Source organism: Chlamydotis macqueenii, chromosome 6 (genome assembly GCF_036417535.1).
Source record: "Chlamydotis macqueenii isolate bChlMac1 chromosome 6, bChlMac1.mat, whole genome shotgun sequence".
NCBI lineage: Eukaryota > Metazoa > Chordata > Aves > Otidiformes > Otididae > Chlamydotis > Chlamydotis macqueenii.
In genome coordinates, this window is record NC_141561.1 from 37,981,036 (window position 1) to 38,002,925 (window position 21,890).

General features: G+C 42.7%; 1 protein-coding gene across 1 annotated transcript in view; it reads right to left on the reverse strand.

Moving 5' to 3' along the window:
* ERBB4 (erb-b2 receptor tyrosine kinase 4) overlaps nucleotides 1–21,890 on the reverse strand; it is a 395,635-nt gene that overhangs the window by 291,604 nt on the left and 82,141 nt on the right. Inside the window, exon 4 of the mRNA XM_086751200.1 lies at nucleotides 11,199–11,385. Coding sequence (XP_086607326.1) covers nucleotides 11,199–11,385 — 187 coding nt within the window. The remainder of the gene's footprint in view (nucleotides 1–11,198; nucleotides 11,386–21,890) is intronic.

A 21,890-nucleotide genomic window follows, 5' to 3' on the forward strand; every position in this document is an offset into this window, starting at 1 on the left:
GTCTCATCCTTTTCTTCATTACAACTTTTTTATTATTATTAATGCTTGCCCCTCTTCTGCATTACATTTTTTCATTAGTGTTTGCAACACTGTGGTCAGGATAATAGATCTTTAACTGGCTGAGGCTTGTAGAGAATTCAAGTATTAGGGGAAGATAATCATTACTATTTCATGGAAACGAAACTCGGTTAACTCCACCAGAGACGAGAAACCCATCTCCTGGGCTACACATCCACTTCGCTTCTCATGCAAAACTAGTAAAGAGTAATTTCAGTAGGATCTGGATTGGGCCCTCAAGCCAGGGAACGAATGCAGTCATGTCCTAAAGCTCACCACTAATTCAGGTGCACTTATTTGACATTGCTTTGGCCTAAAAAAAAAAAAAAAAAAAAAAAACCACAAAACCGAAAACGAACTAGCAGGCTTTTAAAAAAGAAGTTGTAACAACAGTAAACCATGGGCACCACTCCAAGACACGATGTGCTCCTGCATTTAATTCTCCACTCTAGAACCAGAGACATACTGATAGCCCAGAGTTCATCATATCGCTTAAAACTTAGCATAGATGCACAGAAGTTAGGGCTATGCATCCAGTGTAACTGCGAAAGTCATTGCTAGGGACAGCCACAGCAGTCTGAAGCTAATATATTGGGTTCAGGTCAAACATGGCAACACGCAGCTCCCGAATGAAGACAATTTACCCTGCCAAGAAGCAGGTAGCTCATGTCAAACCCTGCTGACAGATCAGCATCACAACCAGCAGCTGAGCCGATTCATTTACAACTTGCTCTGTATATGTATTTTCCATCGGACACGCTATTACAACAAAGGAAGTATCTTATGATGGATATTGAGATCAAATATGAGGAGAAAACAACTTTTCAACTCTTTGTAAGGATTTTTAAAACCTTGCACTTCCATGATCAGGTAAACAAGCCAAGACCATATACTTCAGTCAGCTGAAATCTGATGGAAAAGAAAATTAAGGCTAAAACAGATTCAATTATTATTGTTCAATTAACACAAATTATTTTGTTTGGTTGAAAATGCAAGTTAATTTACAGAAGAAAGCATGAAAAGCTGTTAAATATCATAATCCATACATTTTCACTTTTAAATGAAAGATGGTGCCTGACAAACTGCACTTTTCCCTTGTTTTTTAAACTACTCCTTTCTCACAGAAAGCTTCCCTGTCAGCCATGTTTCATTTTTTAAAAAGTTCTCAAGAAATCTGCTACTAGCTCAAAATGAAGTCTACATACAGGAGACTGGAGCAGACGAGCTTCTTTCACCCTGTGTAATAGTCCCAGCAAGAACATCTTGAACCTCTCCAGGTAAACTCAGCCTCTGCATCCTGCCCTCAGGTACCTGTGCCCCAGAGCCATTTTTGAACCTGACCGACTCTACAGCCCCTGCACTGGGATGGGACCAGTTCCCAGAGTTTTCACAGCCTTTAGCATAGATCTGAATGCATGCCCAGCTGACCAGTTAAAAAACAACACCACGGAAAAACCCAAAAAGCTACCATAATCTCCACTCTCCAGCACGGTAAACAGAGACGTCTTTGATGGTGCCCTTCCTTCTGTGCCCCTGCACTGGGACTACCTCTGGTTTCAAACCCAAAGCACGTGGCTACGCTATTTCTGAGAGGCAGAAGTCAGCTCTCGGGGGAAACTCCAGCATGAGCACAGCGTTTGCACAACAATTGGCCAGACAGACACCCTCTGGATTCTAAACCTTAAAGAAATGAAAGCACATCCATGAAAGTTTCACGAAGGGGAAGGAAAAAAAAAAAAAAAAAAAGGCAAAGGGGTTTCAGAGAAGACAGCCCCTTGAGCAATTTCCAAATATCAAAGAAAAAAGCCTCCAGCGTGTTCTCCTCATCTGATACCTTTGTTCCCCCACACTCCACGCCTGCAGGTACATTCCTAGCGATGCACAAAGGCTCCCTACAGCCCACGGACAGCTCTGCGTCCACACGCATTACCTGTCTCCCGCTCTGATTACCTCAGGCTGTCACTTCAGACCAATCAAAGTTCATTTTATATGGAAAGCGGCTATTGCAAAGCTAGGTTGGACCGATCAGGGAGTCTCAAGTCCCAGCGAACTCCAGCAGTTCTGTATCAGATGCACTCCTGCACAGCCTGTCTGCTCCTCCATCTGTAACGCAGTTACCGTTCAGGTGAGTCCTTCTGCTCCACCATTAGATTGTGGAAATACTTGGGCATTTCCCATTTTCTTACCTCTGTTCACACTGTGATTTCCTTCCTTCTGCAGGTCTGCATCTCTATTTTTATGTTCCCCTCGAGGTTACCTTTTCCTGCCCATCTCAGCGACTTCGCAGAAAGGCAGGGCAGGCAGCTGCGTGTTTCACTGTTTACAAAGCACACTCACAATCACAGCACGCCCAGAACTGCTGCCCTTGGACGCATCCCTGTCATCACATCCACTCTCATGGGGCAGGGCGTGGGTAGCAAATGAGGCAGGCCAGGAAGGGTCTCTGGAGACAGCTGTAATTGTCAGCCCCTTTTACTTCCCCCAGTCACTTAAGGAAAGCTCCTGATGGTGAACTCCTTGCTCCCCATCAGGAACTGCCGCTATCTGTGTGCCAATTCAGAAGCAGTGTTCATGTGGGTAAGCTAACAGGAGTTTTCCTCACCCTGGAAACTGCAGGCAGGACCTGTCAGCGTAGCACTGCAGATGAGTTCAATCTGTTGGAACTTCTTCTTTCATAGACTAACACACAACATAGCCTCATAACAGCAGCATCTCCCTTTCACATCCCAACATGCAAAGCTTGTGTGATCAAACTGAGTTTCAGATAAACCCTTAATGAACTGCTGCTCACTGCTGGCGCTGCACTGCCACACGTCTCGAGGCTGCTGCAGACTCACCCAGGTTAAAACTACCCCGTGTTGGTTTTGAGAAGACTAGTCCCAGTGCTGGCCAGGCTGACACTTGCGATGCTGCAAAGAACAGGTTTGTGCGCAGGAAAGGAACAGGCAGCCTGGGGTGGAGTTGGTCAAGCAGAAGGTGGGAGCACTTGCCTCTGTCAGCCTGCAGGCAGCGAAGGCTACATGAGTCTTGCCCCTGTGCCGAGCTTTTGGGAGGGCTCCTCTGCTTCCTCTGTCCGCAGAGGCTTCCCTGGAGCTAGATGTGGTAAATGAAAGTTTTTGGTTCATTGCCTTTCCAGTCCCTCCATATAGGGTTTCTAGGGAATTTCCCTCATCAGCAAAGGATGTGAAAATACACAGGCCTGAAAATATCCTAGGAACACTAATTATTTCCACTGTGTAAACCTAGGGGTCTGAGTCAAAGTTCTTTGAACTCAGTGGGACTTTTGTGTTTGCAATGAACAGCATCCTAAACCCCAGCTCCTTATTCCTATAGGTTGGTAAGAAAAGCTAGAAAAGGGAGCTGACTGTTGGATTTGGGTTTAAATCTAGGTCCGTAAGCACATGCTGCCTCGTAGACATACACTACCTCGCAAACATGCTGCAAAGCCATTGAAATGCCTTTGCTGATCTTTAAGTAAAGGCACTAAACTTGACACCTGATCCCCAGAGTTTGATGTCATTTTGAGCCCCAGACGTCAGCAGCCCCATGCTGCCAGAGGCTGGTTCCCCTGCCCCACCAGTGGCTCACACCCCTGTTGCGGGCAGACACAGAGAGCCCCCCACCCCGTGGCAACTGAACTATCTTGCTCAGGAACCTGCCTTTTGCTACAGAGTGCTGATACGTTACGTTCCCCATATAACACAAGCACCGAATTCCTTGTCAGCTGTAGCCTGTCAGAAGGAAATAAGAAAATCAATGGATTCAGAAGACTGTAGAGAGAAACAGGGGAGGGGAAAAAAAAAAAAAAGGGAAGAAAACCCACTGAAATTAACACTTCTTTCATTCATCTGAACTGAAGAAGATACACTACTGGAGTAGTATGGATTTTAATAGGATTTTAATTTCTAAAATATCTAGTCAATACCAGAACTTGGCCTGGGCGGTGCGAGTACAATCCAGCTCTTCCTTTCCTTTCCAAGCTGGTGAGAAGCTGGGATATATTTTTTTTCAGCAGTGCTGTTGCTGTAAACCGTACAGTTTCTTCCTGACTGTAACACTTATTGCATTTTACTTAAGTTATAGTGTAGCTCAACACAGATCTGTCTGCCAAAGTTGGGTGTTTCGTAATGTCAACCACTCCTGAGCCATGTGATTGAAATGGAGGGATTACTCTGTTCAGATGTTTAACTCCCCGCAAAGCATGTAGCCAGAGAAAGCCCTGTGCTGCTAAAGCTCTCAAGTCACTGAAGTCAGGCAAAGCTACTCCATTACTAGGAGGCTTCAGTATTACTGGATTTATCTTGATTGCCCATATTTCTAAAAAGCTAAAGGGTGTTTTACGCTTACAGTACAAGGAGAATTTCTTATTTCATAATTGACAAGTGCACAGATAGAGGGAACTACTGCAGAGCAGGGAAAAGGAGAAACTGCCCAGAAAAAGTGAGAGATCGGCATTATTATTTTACACAGCATTATCAGGTGACAATGGCGGCATACCTGGATATTTTTTATAATGACATTTAAACTAACATTTGTCAGTGTCAAAAATTGAATTCCACATCACACCAGATCCTCCCTGGGTAGCATTTTCATACCAAACTTTCAAAATTAGTCCAATTAAACATTATCAGCTCCGTTGTAGAAGTGATGATTCACAACAGAAAGCAGCAGATGCGTACAATATCACGGGGCTAGCAAGGATTTCCTCTGTCTACTCTAGACAGTAGTCCTTCCTCCCAGTCCACTACTGATCTTTACACAGCATCCATATACTTAAGAAATCCCAGGACAACGTGCCTCTGTTTGCAGGGACCACAGTTAGAGAGGAGCGATCTGCCTGTGTCCACCTTGCCGAGTTGTTTAGTCCAAGCACAGGACCAGAGTGGTGCGATTAACGCCATTTCTAAAGCTAGCTAGGCTTGATGCTAGCTCAAGGATCCCTGCACAGAGCCCCGCTGCACGGTGCAGACATGCCTCGAGTCAGCTGTCGTTAGCTGGTATTAATCCTGAGAGAGCACCCTGAACACAACATCCCTAAAAGGGCTTAAGTGGGAGTTAGGCACTAGTTAACTTATAAATTAAAGCGTGAATTAAATTATCCACTGAAGAAAGTAAAGAGCAATTTACATTTCAGTTCATTATGAAGTTAAAGCAAGTAAGCCAATTTACACCAGCTAAGGATTTGGCCTAGTTTCTCCTCCGCATGATTCTAAGCCCTGTTTTGCTGCAGGAGAAACTGCGCAGCAAAGTTATCCTGCTGCATGACATCGGTGCCTCACATCAAACATTCTGCCTGTCACTTTCAATAAACTGTTTTAGACCATTTGCAATTCACTATATGCATTTCATGGTTCATTTGAAAATATTGGGGGGCAGAGGGACACCAGCAAACAACTTTCAGTGGGATCCTTTGAGTTTCCAGTTAAAAACACTTACCAATATTTATAATTATTATGATGAGCTTTTTGTTTAATTCCCGACATAATCATTCTAAACAAGGTTGCACATTTCTGACACCAGAGACAGAACTGAAAACAGTAAAGTGCTTTGTAAAAATGAAAACTGAGCATAAACTGTTGATCAACAAGTTGCAAAGAATCACAGATGGTAGTTAAACCTTTTAGCACAATACAAGCATATGCAAATCCTTCAGAAAGATAGTACAAAATTCTAGCCTTAGTGAAATTTAAAAAACAATGCCCCACTCTTGTTACTGAACATAAACTCATGAGTATAAATCTCATAGGGCTCAAAATCAGTATTTATTTCTAGCCAGACACAATACCCCTATTTGCCTTGATAACACCTGTGAGCAATTTTCTGCTAGCTGGAGGCAGTTACTCCTCAGCCTGCAGGTCCCGTATCTGGGATTCCTCGGGGCCATATCTGCAGCCATAGGCTGAGGAGTGCCCGGAAGCATTCCCAGGCACCCTTGTCAACTGGCAGGAAGCAGCCTGAATCCACGCTAGTAACTGCCTCCGTGCTGAGCACAGGGCGGCTGCCTACCGACTGCCAGCAGAGATCGGTCTCTGGACTCTCCTGGCTGTCAAATCATGCCTACGATGTGTGAGGAGAACAGAAGCTGGAATGGGGCTTTTTTTCCTCCCAGAAAATTGTCTAATAGTGTCCTGAGGGAGAGGAGTCGGACGTGCGCTAGCAGGCATGCTTGCATTTATGAGCATGGGAGCAGCCACAAGCCTTGGCCCTTCTCTCCATAGGGGCAACAGGAGCAAGGGGGAACCTGTGGCAGGGACCTGCACCGTGCCCTTGAGGTCTGTGCCACCGCACAGAAGAGCCCTCCTTTCCTAAGGGAAGCAGAGCCATGCTTACGGTATTCCTCCCTTTGCTCCCACCCACCAGCCAGTCAGCAAAGAGGTGCTGGGATACAAATGCCTGTGTGGGCCGTGCAGCTCCAGGGATACACGGAAAGGAGCACTCCTGGGCAGTCTCAGAGCCAGTGCAGCTTCTTCTGCAGGGCAGATAACTCCTGCAGCAGCCCTGCATGCAGAGGGTACCAAAGGGATTTTTTAAACAAACTCCTCACTCCTCCATGTATCCTAGCAACACCTCTCTGAGGAGAGAGATGTGATGCCTTGTCCACCTGTTGCACAGGAAGCCAAAGGCAAGTTACATATTGTTTTCTTCCCAGCTTGGCCCACTAGTAGAAAAGCTGCAGCGATTAAGGAATGTGTCACAATCAGGGTACCCTGGTCTTGTCCACTCAGGTCTGGTGCCACACACAGCCGTTCACATCTCTAAACACCACAAACTAAGCACTGATTCGTGCAGCGTGCCTGTGGTCCGAGGAAAGTTCTTGCTAGCACAGGCTGAGGGCTTTGTGATCAAGGCAATAAAAAGGGGGTGACCTTAATCCCTGCTGCAGAAACGCTCTATGTGCAGTCACACAGCACTGAAGGAGCTCAGGTCCTGAACTGGCATCTAAATATGGTTTCCAAAACCAGTCAACAACACTGAAAGAAAATTAGACTCCTCTCATGCCCCTCCCTCCAATCTGATCAAGCTACAATATTAATTATAGCAAATTAACAGTCCTTGTTAAAAAAAAAAAAAATCCCAAGAAGCTCATTGAAAAGCAACCTTTTTCATAAGAGATATTCTTTTTTTTTCCCTCTGTCCTCTAAAGCACCCCTTAGCATTTTCTGTTTCTTGTGGGGAAAAAAATAAACTGAAAATGTTACCGAAATTATCATAGAACTTAAAAATTTTGTTTTATAGAACCAATAAAAATAAATCTAACCAAAGCCTTAAAAAAAAAAAAAAAAAAAACCAAAAAACCCTATTACAAGATCTGTAGAAGAGGAAATTTACAACAGATCACTTTCCACACCTGGTGAAGACGGTCCTTTCCCTATGATTCTTCCACTCATCAAATTAGATTTCCTTTCTTTGGCGATCACCGACCAAACCCTTTCGGCTACAACATGCATTTGTCACTTGAACCGCAGTTATCTTATCATTTGCATTCCTTCAAAACAAACAGATAAAAACCTATGTATTTTTTGTGTTACTGAACTAACCAGTGCTAAGTCCATTTTATGATTTTATGCTAATGTACTACAGGAATTCAGTGGCTGCACAGGCACACACAGGGGAGCCTCTGTTCCCAGGGCCAATAGGGAAGATGAGGTTATCACTGCTCAGTCAAAGATACATCATTTGCTGTAGATCTCTCTTATTCATCTTCACTCAGAGGAAAATATGGGATGCTTCATAAGTGGTTTTGGCACTTCTGAATCATCCCTCTTTCCCCACTCATGAAGATAAACGCTGTAATGAAACGCAGCCATCAGGTATTCTCTATATTCGGCGTACTCAAAGCGTGAACTATGATCATGCCCTTTCATTGGATAAGTTAAGCTTGACTGCCTAGCTACCTGGGGAAGACAGGAGCGATTTGCACTAACTCACAGGCAATGAATGGAAGAAGGTGGCATACCTCCTCTCTCAGTATTGGTTGTTCTGCTAATCTCAGGCTGAATAATATGTTCAGTACGTCAAACTTTCCTTTTCACTTTAAGGCTACTTGGCAGCTGAATCTGCAAGCTGAGGTGAGTCCAGCTGAGATGGCAGCAGCCACGTCATTAGTTCAATGTCTGGTTTTGACACTTTTGTGGGAACCGCTAAGTTTTTATAACAAGTGAGAAAAGAATTTTTATAGGTAGGATTTTTGCAAGTGTCACATGAATTTCAGGATGTGGTCCTGGCCCGAGCCACACAAACAAAACTGCCTTTTGGGTTGACAGACATCATGAGTGAGAACTGGATCATGTTTTCTGTGTGAGATAAAACTTACTGCCTCCACAGCTGTCATTTTTTTTATAGTGTAAGGGAGGAAATCCAAGCATTTAAAGTTGCGTTTAAATAGGAAAACCTGACAGACATATCTGGTAATAAAAACACAGCTGTTAACAACACATTGAAAATAATGCAATGGCATTGCACAGGAGGCTGAAACCCTGTCTCTGGCTAAGTTAGGATGATCCGCAGGTGAGAGCAGCTTCCTCATTTATTTAACACAGGGAGAAGTGTTTGTATTTGTATATTGTGCAGTACTGGGCAGAAACACCCCCAGGATCCCATCAACCAGACACTGCACAAAGAAGAACAGAACTTCCCAAACTTCTGCGAACAAGGCATAAGCCCTGGAAAGCCAGTTCTTCACACACAAGGCAGGAGTTATGTTAATATTTCACTCAAGTGGAAGAGATGCACCACTCAAAGCCAGTCTCTTGAAATCTGCAGTGGACTAGAAGCTTGAAGGATGTAAGCCTACAGGGTCTGCTTCATCTTATTAAATTTAGGAAATCACTGGTTGTTTCTCATGTAAATATGGAGCAGTTGGTAGACACAGGATAGATTTAGACACAGCTGATCTGTCGCAGCCTCGCAACATCATCGGCTCCCACAAAAACCAGTTATTTTTATGCAGTTACTAATGCTAAGGATGTGTTAGGAAAATAAGTTAAGTATTAATATGCTCCAAAATGGACTTGCATTTGCAACAAGAAGCAGGTTATGGGTTAAAATAGCCAGGTGCATCTTAACCAGTATAGAAAACAGTCAAAGAACAGCTGCTGAAGAGACTCATGAGGCCCTAGCACATGCTATCTAGAAAGTATTAAGAGTATTTTGAAGGACACGCTGGCTCATACCCAGCACTCAGAAGCTATTTTAAGTGCTCAGTGGAGACAAGCTAGTGTTATTAGGGCACTTCTCTTCTGAGAGACAACACCACGTTTTGAGCCAAATAATTCCATCAGAGGGCTTTGTAAACACCTAAATCAGATGAAGTAGCTGTGATGATCTCATGTTAGGAAAGATTCAGAGGCTGAGCTAAGGCATGTTTTCTTAATACATCTGGAAAGAAAGTCAAGCTATTAGCTGGGCAGTTTAGGTGCTGTGCCTATCACATAAAAGCAGCTTCCAGAGAGAATCTCTGGAGTTAAAGGAACTGCCTATTGGTGCAGGGCAGCTGGTTCCAGAAGGAAACCTTGAGCCAGAGCCTACAAGATAAGGTTTTTTATCTTACTGAGTAGCAAAGCCATGGCTAAACAAGCACTGAAAATACAGCCCTCGCTTCCTGGCAGCACAGCAGCCTAAGACCCAAGAGGAAAAGGTCCTAGTCCTTCTCTGGCTTCAGTCTCACATCACCTTTTGTCTCAATTTCACTCAGCCTAATGTCTTTTACAAAGCATTTTGAGACCCACAGACAAGAAAAAGTATATGAAGGAGCAGGCAACACTATTATTGCCCAATGCTATGGCTCTGTATTATGTGAAGGCATAGACTGTCACAATGAAGACTCTAAATCAGAAAGATGGGAAGAAATGTGGGAACAGAAGAGGAGGAAATTGGATTATGATAGTGATAGAGAAAAGAGCTGTAGATGGCAGGGATTTACGGACCTTCGGAAGCACTCTGATATCAGCATGATGGTCTCTGTAAAGAAAATTGTTAAAAATGTGACCAGGAGAAAAAGCCTGATCAGAAAGTGTCAGCCAAAACTGTTTTATTTTGTAAAATATTTCAAGCCACCTTTTCCCTTCTGTTTTTGAAAGCTTAGCTCTACAGCATGGTGAGGCTTGAATAACAGGGTACTGTAATCACTTGTGTGCCACACTGAATACTGCGACATGAAAAAAGCAGAGACTGAAGGGTGCCTAAATATAGTTCAGAAGGCTCCCACCTCTCTGTACTCAGGTTCAAACTCCACACCCAGCTCAGGTCAGTGATTTTCAGTCAGCATTTAGCCACTAGCAGAAATAAGGCCATTTCACAATCACCAAAGCTTAGGGTAGAAATGATCACAGCTGATGAGGAACCAGGTAAAAATAAAATACTTCCAAGTGAACTCCCTAAACAGTTTGCCACTGCCTGCACTTTATTAAGTTACAGTCCAGTGATATCTAGCCGATTTTTAATCTCCCAAACCACTGACTGTAGATCTCAGCAGGGAGAAACCAAATGTTGATCTAGCCCACGTCATGATCCAGCCCTGAATTTACAGATGAACATAAAACCATGGACTTAGCTTAAACTTTTGTCTCAAGAAAAAAAAGGACTTGTCTCACTATATATAAAACACTACTTATGCTTAGAAAGGGGACTTCTAAAAATAAATACACCTAAGATGCAGTCTCCTCCTCCCACCGTCTTCCTCTTCTCCCACTTCCCCAGTGCAGGAGCAATGGTGACACAGACAGCAGTAAGAGCAGAGGCAGAGGGGACTCTAAAGCTAAGCTAACTTGTCAGAAAATACATAACACCTGAAGCAACACATGTGCAATAACCAAAGATCACGAGGAAAACAGCATGCTCATGTCCTCAAAACTAAGAAAAAAGTTCATCTACTCTTTCAACAACTATTTTTGTTTCAAATATACTCTTGGCATGACTTCCATACACAGCCTTTGTATGAAAGTACAAAGAAAAGTACAGTTGTGAACCAAAAAAGGAATGAAATGAAGTACCAACAAGCCTCTCGAACAACACACAACTGCCAGCTTCTTGTGGTATTCTGTTATTTCCAGAATGCAAGTGTCCGAGGGCACTGGGGCAAATATTCAACAAGCTCATTTGTTTATTGCAACTAATCCATAACACTTGTGAGTTTCACTTACCTGTCAAGTTCTTCAAGCCAAGCTCCCTGAGTCCAAAGTTTCCATCCTTTCTGTAGTTAAGAAATATTGCCAAAGCATATCGCTCTTCATAGAGTTTGGTCCCACGGACGATGCGCAGGTTCTCCAAAGGCAGGTATTCAAACTGATTCAAAGCCACCAAAACATAGCCCGTGACTTCTCGGATAGACTGAAAGACAAAAATTAATCAAACACATTAGAAATGTTCCATTTTTAATTGTTCTGGGTTTCTCACACAATGGATGCTTTATTATGAGATGCTGGTACCCAAGGTAAAAATAAAACAACTTGGGAAAACAAATTATGCTTCAACTTACTGATTTTAACCACATTTCTGTTCTCAATTTAACTGAGTTTATTAGAGATACTGGGTGAGAGAGACACCTCTGGAAGAGCTCACCACTGAACAGGAACGGATGGCAGAAACGGAGGGCAGGTTTGGAAGGGTAAATAAAGACAAAGCATATATGTATTAACACCCACTTTTGTATTTGTAAACAGAATCAATCATTGAACATTTGCAAAGATTCAAGTTCAAGTTTCATTTGGAAGTACTGGAACTGTACATGTTATATATCCCAGACTTTGATCAAAACCGGTATCAAAACCTTTACCAAAACGTTTGCTGCATCTTTGGGTTGAATGAAATCTTTCTTTGCTTTAGATGAACTACTCAATAACCCTCCTGCTCATATTCAGGAAGTCACTGCCTGGGTTGTAAAGGGAAAAAACACCCCAAAACCCAATAACTAGAAACAGTTTTTCAAAGTCCGAAAGACTAACAGAACTAAGATGTTTTTAGAAAGAAAAAAAAAAACATTTTAAAGAATGCTCTTCTAGAAAACAAAGTTTATTCTAAGCAACTAAAAAAAAAAGTCCTAGAAATCTGCAAATGCCTTTGAAAAGTGTTGTTTCAACACTTGCACAGAGCCACACCATGCTCAATAGGACTTTGCACAGGCTGAGCGAGGAATGCTCCTGCCCAGAGTTGCTCCCAGAAACAGGATCTCCATGTTGGAAAGGGTTTCTCAAATACTGTTTTCAAATCTTACCTAATTCCATGCCCGCAACAGCCTGCAAACAACTTTATCTGCGTATATTTATGTGTGTATGCATATTTAATGGACAGAAATTGATATAACTACTTGTGTGCTTAAGTGGATACACGCACTTTTTTCTTCCCTTTGGCAAAGTCAATACGTTAAACTACACACAGAAAGAAAAATCCTGCATAGAGTAATGTGCACAGACCATAACTAACATGATGGGGACTCCAGTCAATACCATAATAAAACCAAAGAGGCAAGCAATAGCAGGCATCGAATTAAATGTGTTGTTTAAGTATCATTAATAAAGAAAGGCAACGTGGATTTGCAGCACCAGGGACAGGCTTTGCTTTGCTGGTTCAGTCCTGTTGCCACGATTTCCTAAGCATGTAAGAGCCTTTTAATTAGGTTTATAAAAGTTCATAAGATTATTAACGAGTGTGGCAGTACACAAAAGGAAGGATTTATATGCCACAAACTCTAGGCACTAGCTGTCCTCCTAAAGTCAAACGTCTGTACGCAGCTGAAGCTGCTGAAAAAGCTCTGGAGCTAGTTCAAGACTTACTTGGCATCTAAACAGAGCAGAGTGTCATTACAGGACTTTGATGAGAGCCCAGTGAGTTGAGCTAGGTTGAGGAGTACGGTTCAGTAGCTCGATATTAAATGTAGAATGCTTTATACCCTGGGACACTGACTCCATTACAATCAGAAGTTTGCCAGCACTTTCACGACAGCTCTTTGCTTTCAGACATTTCAGCTTACCCAGTTTGGTCAGGAATTCGTTTTTCATTGTATGCAAAAATTTGCTTCAGCTAGCTGTTTCAGCTTCTTTTCAGAATTCAGGAAATATTAAAATTATGCTCATGGCTTCAATTTCCCCACTGATATTCTAGGGATACTGTGATTACTGTAATTAATTTAAAGGGACATTTAACTCGGAATTGAGTTGAAAAAAAACTAAAAGCAGTTCCAAACATGCATCTGACCAAGTCCTCCCTGCCAATTTTTGTCACTTATAACGGTTTCTATTTTTAGGGTATGCCTTATTATCTGCCAAACAGCAAGTCCACTTGAAAAGGCTCTAATTCAGCTTTGCACTGAAATTACACACACACACACTCACTCAGGATCAAATCTTCATTGCAAAGTTTAAAAAACAAAACAAAACACCAAAAAAAAAAAAAACCACCCCAAATCCCTGTACTCTGTTTGGTTTATCTGACTGAAACAACAAATTATGGCAAGTACTTGGACAAGCCAGAGGGTCCTTTCTAGTCTCATGGCTTCCACCATACTATACAACCTCTTTATTTGCTGGAGAAACTACCATGCTAATCCCTGCAAAACAAAATTATGAAAATAAACCAAAGGGTTTTTAACTTACTAGAACATAGTAACCTGACTGACCAAATCTAGTGCTCTGTTTTATTAATTTGGGGTTTTATTTTATATTTTAATTCAAATTGAATGAAAAAAAAAACCAAAGTAATAGCATGTTTTGCAGGACAGTGTATTTTCTGACTGGCCCAGCTTGAAAAAACATACAGGGAGTGCAGCAAACAGCTCAGGTTTTGGCTGCTCCTGGCCAAAACTGTCACATTGCCAGTCACTGCAAGATTTGACATGATTCTTACTGAAACTAGACACCTGCCCTCTTGGAGCTCACCCCAAGCCCTGTTGGAGTCACCGCAAAGACGTCTGTTGGCTTCCATGCAGACTCACAAATCTCGATGCCAGACAGGATCAGACAGCCTGATCTCCTCCTCTGCAATTCATGCCAAGGTTAGGCATTATTTGAACCTCTCATCTTCTGTATACAAGGCTGAACACTTTCCTGTTCAGGTATCCTGCACTCAGGAACAAGTTCAGGTATCCTAGTGCTCTATTTTAGCTGCTTTTGCTTCAGCATTAATCCGTGTCCCACCAAGAAGGTGGCATGGCTCACAGTGGTGATAGTTCGAGTGCCACCTCCTGGCTTGATTCTCCTGCTAGGGCTGGAAGTCCTCACAAAAATACATTTCCTGTGAGTCAGTCCAATGGGGGGGGGGGGGAGGGGGGGGGCAGGGGGAGGAGGGAGACAAAGACACAAATAACTACATTTCAATTCCCATGACCTGCAACTGGAATGGAAAGAGGTAGATTAATTTCCAACAGACTTAAACTAAAAGTTTCTGATGGGGAAAACCAGATGAACTCTGTCAGCCTCCAATCTTGATTGCTGACCACTGTGACTTTGCGGGACTTCCCGCTCATTTCCATTACAGCATTATTTCGACTGGGAATTCCTGGCCAGCATGACCTTGCCTTTCCCTTGTCACCTCTCTAGCTCTTGAGACATTACGTGTTATGTGAAGAAGCCATCGAGTGAGACAGCAAAAGACTCTTGCTCCTGTCACGCTTTGGCAAATGCAGTTTGGCTCCCGAAAGCTGTCTGGGGACAGCAGCAGGAACAAGAGCATTGATTTGAAGGAAGAACTAGCTGAAACACCCAGGCTCCCTGTTGCAAAGGGATAAGGGACCCTGTTCATCGAGCCCTCTGAGCAGAAGCCTGGCCGTTTGAAAGCAGATGAGACACCTCTGAGGATTTAAGAGCCAAAGGCGTCTGGCTCCTTTGACTGGGCCTATTAGGTGTGAGATCCTGAAATAAGAAAGGGCATGCTTCTAGCAGGAAAGAAAATGAGTCAAAACAAAACAAGGTATTAATCCTTGACAAATCAAAAGCCTCATGAGCTGCTTTAAAACCACACCAAGCCACAGGATTCAAGTCTGATATATTTACCAGAGGAAAGCTCTTCAGCCACGTGCATTTTCAGATGGGAGATGAGTACTCGTGCTCCGCAGTGTGCTCTCCCTAAGGCCCAGCGCCGCCCTGCACCTCAAAAACAGGCATGGCAACCTATAAATCGATCTGCTAACAGCCTCTGCTAACCCAAACATAGCCAAATTTGGGGTTTTAAACCTAAAAACACATTGCCTTTTGATGACAATGGACCCAGTCAAGGCTGTATGTCCCCAAACTCCTCGTGCCTCCAGGCGCTGCCCTGCCGCAGGCGGCTGCTGCGCCTCAGGGGCTGCCACAAAATGGCGGCCGCCGCTCCCCCTCCTCAGCCCTGCCGGGGCAGCCGGGCATGCGCAGGGCCCCAGAATGACACCAAAAATAAACGGGTTCTTTCCAGAGGTTCTTTTTCAGGTAATGAACTGTAACAAAAGAGCTCCAGACAATCTGTTCCCTTAATTACAACTAATATTAGCTGAGCACAGGTAAAGCATTTTAAGCTCCCAATAGCAAAGCCAGAATTATCCTGTCAGCTGGGAGTAGAAGACAAGATTGTTCCTCGCCATCTTAAATCGTCCTTTGGCTCAAGTCAAACGGAGCAAAAATCACAGCAAAACTTCATCATTCTGGCCAGAACAACAGATCAATGCACGATTAGGGAAGCTGATGTTTCTCATAAACACTACCAAGGCCTCTCAACATCTATCAGGGACGGTTAGACTGTGGCTAAGGCATGGAAGAGAGCGACATTGTAGGGTTTTATTTCAGCTCCAGCTGTGTTATTTATCCAGTCGCTGAACCTGATCCAGCAAAGCCCTCGCTGCCTCATCTGACCAGACATGCATCCCCAGCACGGTATTCAGCCCAACAGCAACCTGTTTTGGGGGGTCTGCCCACACTTGTGGGACCCCAATTAATTATTTTCTAGGTTAATTTTGCCCTTTTCCATGCAAGCTAAATATGCTTCAAGTCTGCTTTTATCTCACTTCAAAAGTGCCAATAAACACAAGTGCAGGATGTGAGGACCATCTAGTAAATGAGTAGGTTTAATTCACAAACATACATCCCCCCCAAAAAAGTGTAACAAATATATATGCAGTAAATTCACTTAATAGACAAAAGCCTTTGCTTTTCAAGTAGTCATTTGCAGCAAGACAGAGGTGCTTTGGTCCCCAGGGGAAGTCAGGGTGCAACACCTGGGAGTACAAAGGCAGGCAGCTACCGGGAAGAATTTGGGGAGGCACAGGGGTTTCCACAGGGAAGGGGTTTCTTCTTCTTCCATCACAAGGAGGGAAATAAGAAGGGCAAAAAACTTTAAATTAGATATATGTAGGGAATAAGCCAAGTGAACACTTCTCATCCCATCTCTTGCAAACCCAGTAATTTCTATTTTCAGGGGATATCCATTTCATGAGGCAGTGGCCAGGCTCCTCACGCAGCTCAGCTGCCGGCAGATAATGGACATCTCCTGACTCTGATCCAAGGAGCTAGGCTGACCCTCCACAACATGAACCGTGCACTTTGTCACACTACATTAGAAATCCAACTTTCTTAGGATTTAAGTGATACAAAGGGGAAAAGAGTTCCTAAGTGCATCGTTCTTTTTTCCACCTTAACAAAGGATAACATGCCACAGCCAAGTCATGATTAAAATAACAAATGTGAATAGTTACCACCACAAAGCTTTTGCATCTCGAGTTGACTTGAAAAGAGCATTTCACATTTTGCTTTTTGATCAATTAAAAGGTATGCATTTATATCTGGCTAGAACTGTGCAACACTCAACTGGCCAAATTTGTTTCCTGTTTTTATTAAGAGGAAAACCCACAATACTGCAAAGACAATACTTGCTCAACTTCAAACAAGTTCTCAGAGCAATTGTAATATCCACCTGCAGAAAATCCAGTTGGGCATGTTTGCAAGTGTGCTGTTAATCTAAAACACCATAAATTAATTTTCCTTATTTTTCATACAATTTCACCCATGCAACAGAATACATCTTTCATTGTCATAACTAAAAAAAAAAAAGTTAGTGTTTACTGATTAACCACAAAGTGGCCTCTAAGCAGCTACAACACTTGCAACACTAACTCTAAGGGAAATGCTAATACCCAAAATGTAGAAATAGCTAGCGTACCACAATTTATGGAGCTCAGTTAGCTGTTCCACGCAGTGCTCATTGATGGTTATGAATTTTTAATGACACGATAAACTGAGATTTTCAAAGGAGTTCAGGAGATGTATTTACAGGATTCAGTGGCATGGCTGTTGCCAGCTTCTCTCAAAGCCCCATCCATAACCATGAGAAATATGTAGTACATACTGACATTTCTCATTTCTAAGAGGACACTCCATTTAGAGACAATGTCAAAGCTAACACAGAGCACGCACGTAAGGAATTTTGTTCCACAACGAGCTTGTGTCTTGTCTCCTTCCACGGTGTGCATCCTTCAATTACATCAACGCTTGTGAAATTGTGATGTTAAGCTCTTCTGAGCACCAGCATTTTTTCAGCTATGCTGTACAAGCTTCAATAAAAATCCCTCAAGTTTCAGCACACTGATGAATATCAGAACACAGATCGTAAAAAACATTTTTCTGGTGCCTGATCCAGAAGCAAGCTGTGTATCATCACTAGAGTTCCCTTGGCAGCTGCAGAGAATTTATTGTCCGAAACACTAATGCTGCAGTTCACATTCAAATCTGTTATCAAAAAAAGACAAACTTCTGGTAGTCTTTCAGTTTGCTTGAAGATGTATTAAAGGCAAAGGAAGGGCTTGGTTGTAATTTTGTTATGAGCTGTACCTGAGGGGCCTTGTGCTGCTGCACGGCTGCAGAACTGATCTCTGATTCAGTATTTAAGACAGCTGGTAGAAACTTTAAATCATACTCTTTTCCTCATAGACACCTAGCATTCTTTGGTAACATGCTTACAAAATATTAAAAATATCCTGAGCAGCAGATCAATGGATTGAACACAGCACTCGATTTCCTCAAATTTAAAGTAGCAGTCAGGTAGATGCATCTTTTGTTAAAGCTGTTCAAAATTTGTACGGGAAGATTTTGCCACATAATTTATAGAACTCACCTTAGGAGTTGTTGAAATAAAGCTTTGTTTTCTGAATGATTGCTCTTTACATTACATTATTGCAAGAGTAGGACTTCTCATACATTACAGCAGGAGAACTAGTTGTATAGTTACTTATTTACCGAGCTTGGTGTAGGAATCACACTGTTGCATACATGAGGCAAGTTACGCTAAGTCTGAGCTAATTTACCTTACAGAAGGGTCTAGGGAGGGCCTGGAGCCAAAACAAATGCATGTCTAGAATCTGTTAAACTGCAGATCAATGCCCAAATCTGGCATTTAGAAAGGAAGTCCCTTAAACAACACATAAGTGATGGTGATGGACAAAAATACGGGAAGCCTTTGAAATGTGTATCTTGACTCATTTTGAGAAGTATTACTGGGAAAACAATGTGGGATTGATGTAGTTTAGCCATCAGGACCAAGCCATGCAGTCTCTCACACAGTCCCCCGACCCTCCAGTGGGACAGAAGGGAGAATTGGTAAAAAAAAGGCAGGAAAACTCATGAGTTGAGATGAAAGAAACAAAAAAATTTTAAAGAAATAACACAAGAAAACAAAACAGAGATGGAAAACAAATACAGTACAATACCTCACAGCAAATCCTGACGCCCAGCTTCCTCCTGAGTAGCAGGAGCCTCCCCTCAGCCCCCTCCTCACTGACACCCTGAGCTGGTGTCCCATGGGATGGAACGGCCCCTGGGCCAGTTTGGGTAACCTGTCCCAGCTGGTGGCTGAGCAGTAACCTGCCCCAGCTGTGTCCCCAGCCACAGGGGCCACCAGCTCCAGCTCCCCTCCCAGTTCAGGTGAATGGCTATCCTAGCCAGAACCTGGACAGGGTTGAGAAAAATAAAACAATAATGAAATAACAATAAAATAATGTGAGAATGGGAACATTAATTAGAAATAATAGGTAAATAACATGACCAAAAAAATCTGCATTTGCTTTCAAATTTTGAAATACAGTTTCTAAAGATGAATCCAAGTATTATTCCTGTTGGCTGAATTAGACTTAAGCTCAGGTACCAGCTTGCACCATGTGTCTTTGCCTATTTTTCAGTTAAAAACCTATAAATGGAGAAACCAATCAGGCTTACATCATCATATGCGAGTCTTCCCAATGTTTTCTGTCTAAAACATAATTCCTCTGTTTGTCTATCTGCTCAGGAAGTGCCTAACTTCCAGGTATACGGGCTGCCTGAGCGCACACAATAAATCCAAAGCTGTTTCTGTTGAGCAACGTTATGACCTAGACAAGCCTCTACTCTGTAACAACCCCATCTTCACAGCTAACATTTCCTATCCCGAGGAAAGCTATAGGTGACTACGTTTTTACCAAGACCATAAGAATTTTGACATTGTATCTGTAATACCCGATTGTCCTTCAACATACTTGCAGAGTGGTTTCCTGGAGAGTTTACTGTACCATCTCCCAAGGGAAAACTTAGTCATAAATTAAATTGGAAAGACTAAAATGAGAGCATTATGCTGTTACAAAATGCTTTACCATTTGGGCTCTTTAGTCTTAGCTGCATTTTGCAGAATCTCAAAGCACATCAGCTTAGAGCTGCCCAGTTACAAGAAGAGACAGATGCCTTTTGCTTTCTCTGCTTTTGGGAGTTTCAATCACGTAAAACATGGTTTCTTTCCAGGCAAGATAAAAACTGCACAAACTGCTACTTCATAAACCAAATAATATCAACGCTCTGGAAGAATTTTAGGAAAGTAATAACCATGGGAAAACACATCCCCTTTTATCAATTTTCCTCAGACAACACAGCCTATGAGAAGCTGTGAGCATGTTCGAGGCTCTCGGGATGCTTTCACCAGGAAAGACAAAGCACGGGCTGTCTTATCAAACCAATACCTGAAACTGCTTCACAGAGGCAGCGCGGGCCAGCGGCGTGAGCGCTGCATTCGCATGTCTGCATCCGCAATCAGCTTTGACATTTCTTTTCTGCAGAGCCCTCAGAGCAGAGGTGCTTACCTAACAACGCAAGGAGCCCTGACCCCAGTTGTTACCTTCACTGCACAATGCTCCACGGTCACATTTACGCACAGCGCGACTGCACTGCCACAGGCACCCTGAGATGTCAACGGACTGAATCAGGTTGGTGTATTTATTTTGGCATATCAAAGATATGCCAAGATATCATCTACAAAAGAAGAAAAAAGCATTCAGCTCCTCGTTTCTATTTGTGATACTCTAAATCCCCATAACATTTTTGCTTATGTCTAAGCTGACAGGCTGCTTATTTAGTCCTCCGGGTCACAAAACTGGTTGGAGCACAGCAGGGAGCCCATCCATGCCCGATTCTCCTTCCCACGGAAAGAAAATGGAAGAGGAGGAGGAGCAGGACCGATGCTCCCAGTCTCCCAGCTTCTCCAGCTTACATGCAGCCTGAGATTGCAAGGGGGTGAAGTTTCATCCAGTGAACAAAAAGTAGAGGTGAAAAAGGCTGTCTTTCCCACGATGGTTATGAAAGGTCAAGTGTCTGATCACAAGTCAAACGGAAGAATACACACATGACAAATGCAGCGCAGGCTGTAACACGGTGTCCAGAACTACCCACCACTGTAAGCAAGCTGCCTGCAAAGGCCCTGGGAATGTTTTCTGGACACTTAACAGTAGAAGGAGGTTTCATTTGTTCATTTAATATATGTTGAGTGACAGGCTTTGTACATCAGATACTGTGATTTCTTTTTTCCTAGAAGACAGCCAAGTTAGCTGGTATGAATTACAGGAAAGTCTACAGTTAGCCAGATTAATTAAATGCATTTATTAAAATTTCTCCACCATCAACTGTGGAAGCACCAGGAACCCTCAGTTGGCATAATTCCCACTCCATGGAGTAATGCAGAATGAATTAAACATCCCAGAGATCCGGTATAAGGTGGAGCTGAACAACAGGACTTTTATAATTTTCTATTCAAACTGCAGGTGAAGGTGTCAGGCCACTCCTAAAGCAAAAGACTGTTTCTATTTCTGGACGCTGGAACTGACTACACATAGCGACAGTGTGTCAACCTTGCCAAATTTCAGCTAAATAACCTCAGTCTGGGCTTCTGGTTTTTTGCAAGAAGCAAATAGCTGGCTGTCCAACCCTGAAAAAGCAGTTAGCTGCTTCTTCGAGAGCTTTGCTTTTCCCTCCCAAGAGAATAATTTCTTAAAAACATACTTTCCGTTCCTTTTATATGTGCAACAGCTTTAATGAGTGTTTTAAATGCATTTCCTGGGTGGAACCAACTTTATTAGCACTCTTTGACATCTTTACACACATAAATTGGTGAATATTGGAGTTGTTGACTGTCTGGTTTCATTGAATCTTCATCCACAGAATGCATTTCAGCAACTCTCATTTCTGGCTTAGCATAAACAAATACATGATCTGAGCTCAACATCACACCTACCTATTGAAACTATTTCTGCCTTTGTAACTCTAATCTCTTCAAGAATGGAAACCCTGGAGAGATTCATTAATCGCTGGCTTTTGATTAGGTTTATTTCTATTAAGATAAAAAGTGAAGAGGCTTCTTGTTGTTCTTAAAGCTGTGTTTTCATTTTGTTTATCTAGAAGCTTGAGAATAGCTCTGTTATTCAGGCTTTAACAGATTGTTAAAGTCTCCTTCAAGGATAGATCCATAATTTATAAGATGTGAGCAATCAGTAAACGTATCTGATTTTCAAATTCAGACATATTCTTTAGGAAAGACACGTAAACTCCAAATTCTGAGATTATGCAGGGTGCCACCAACCAGGAATA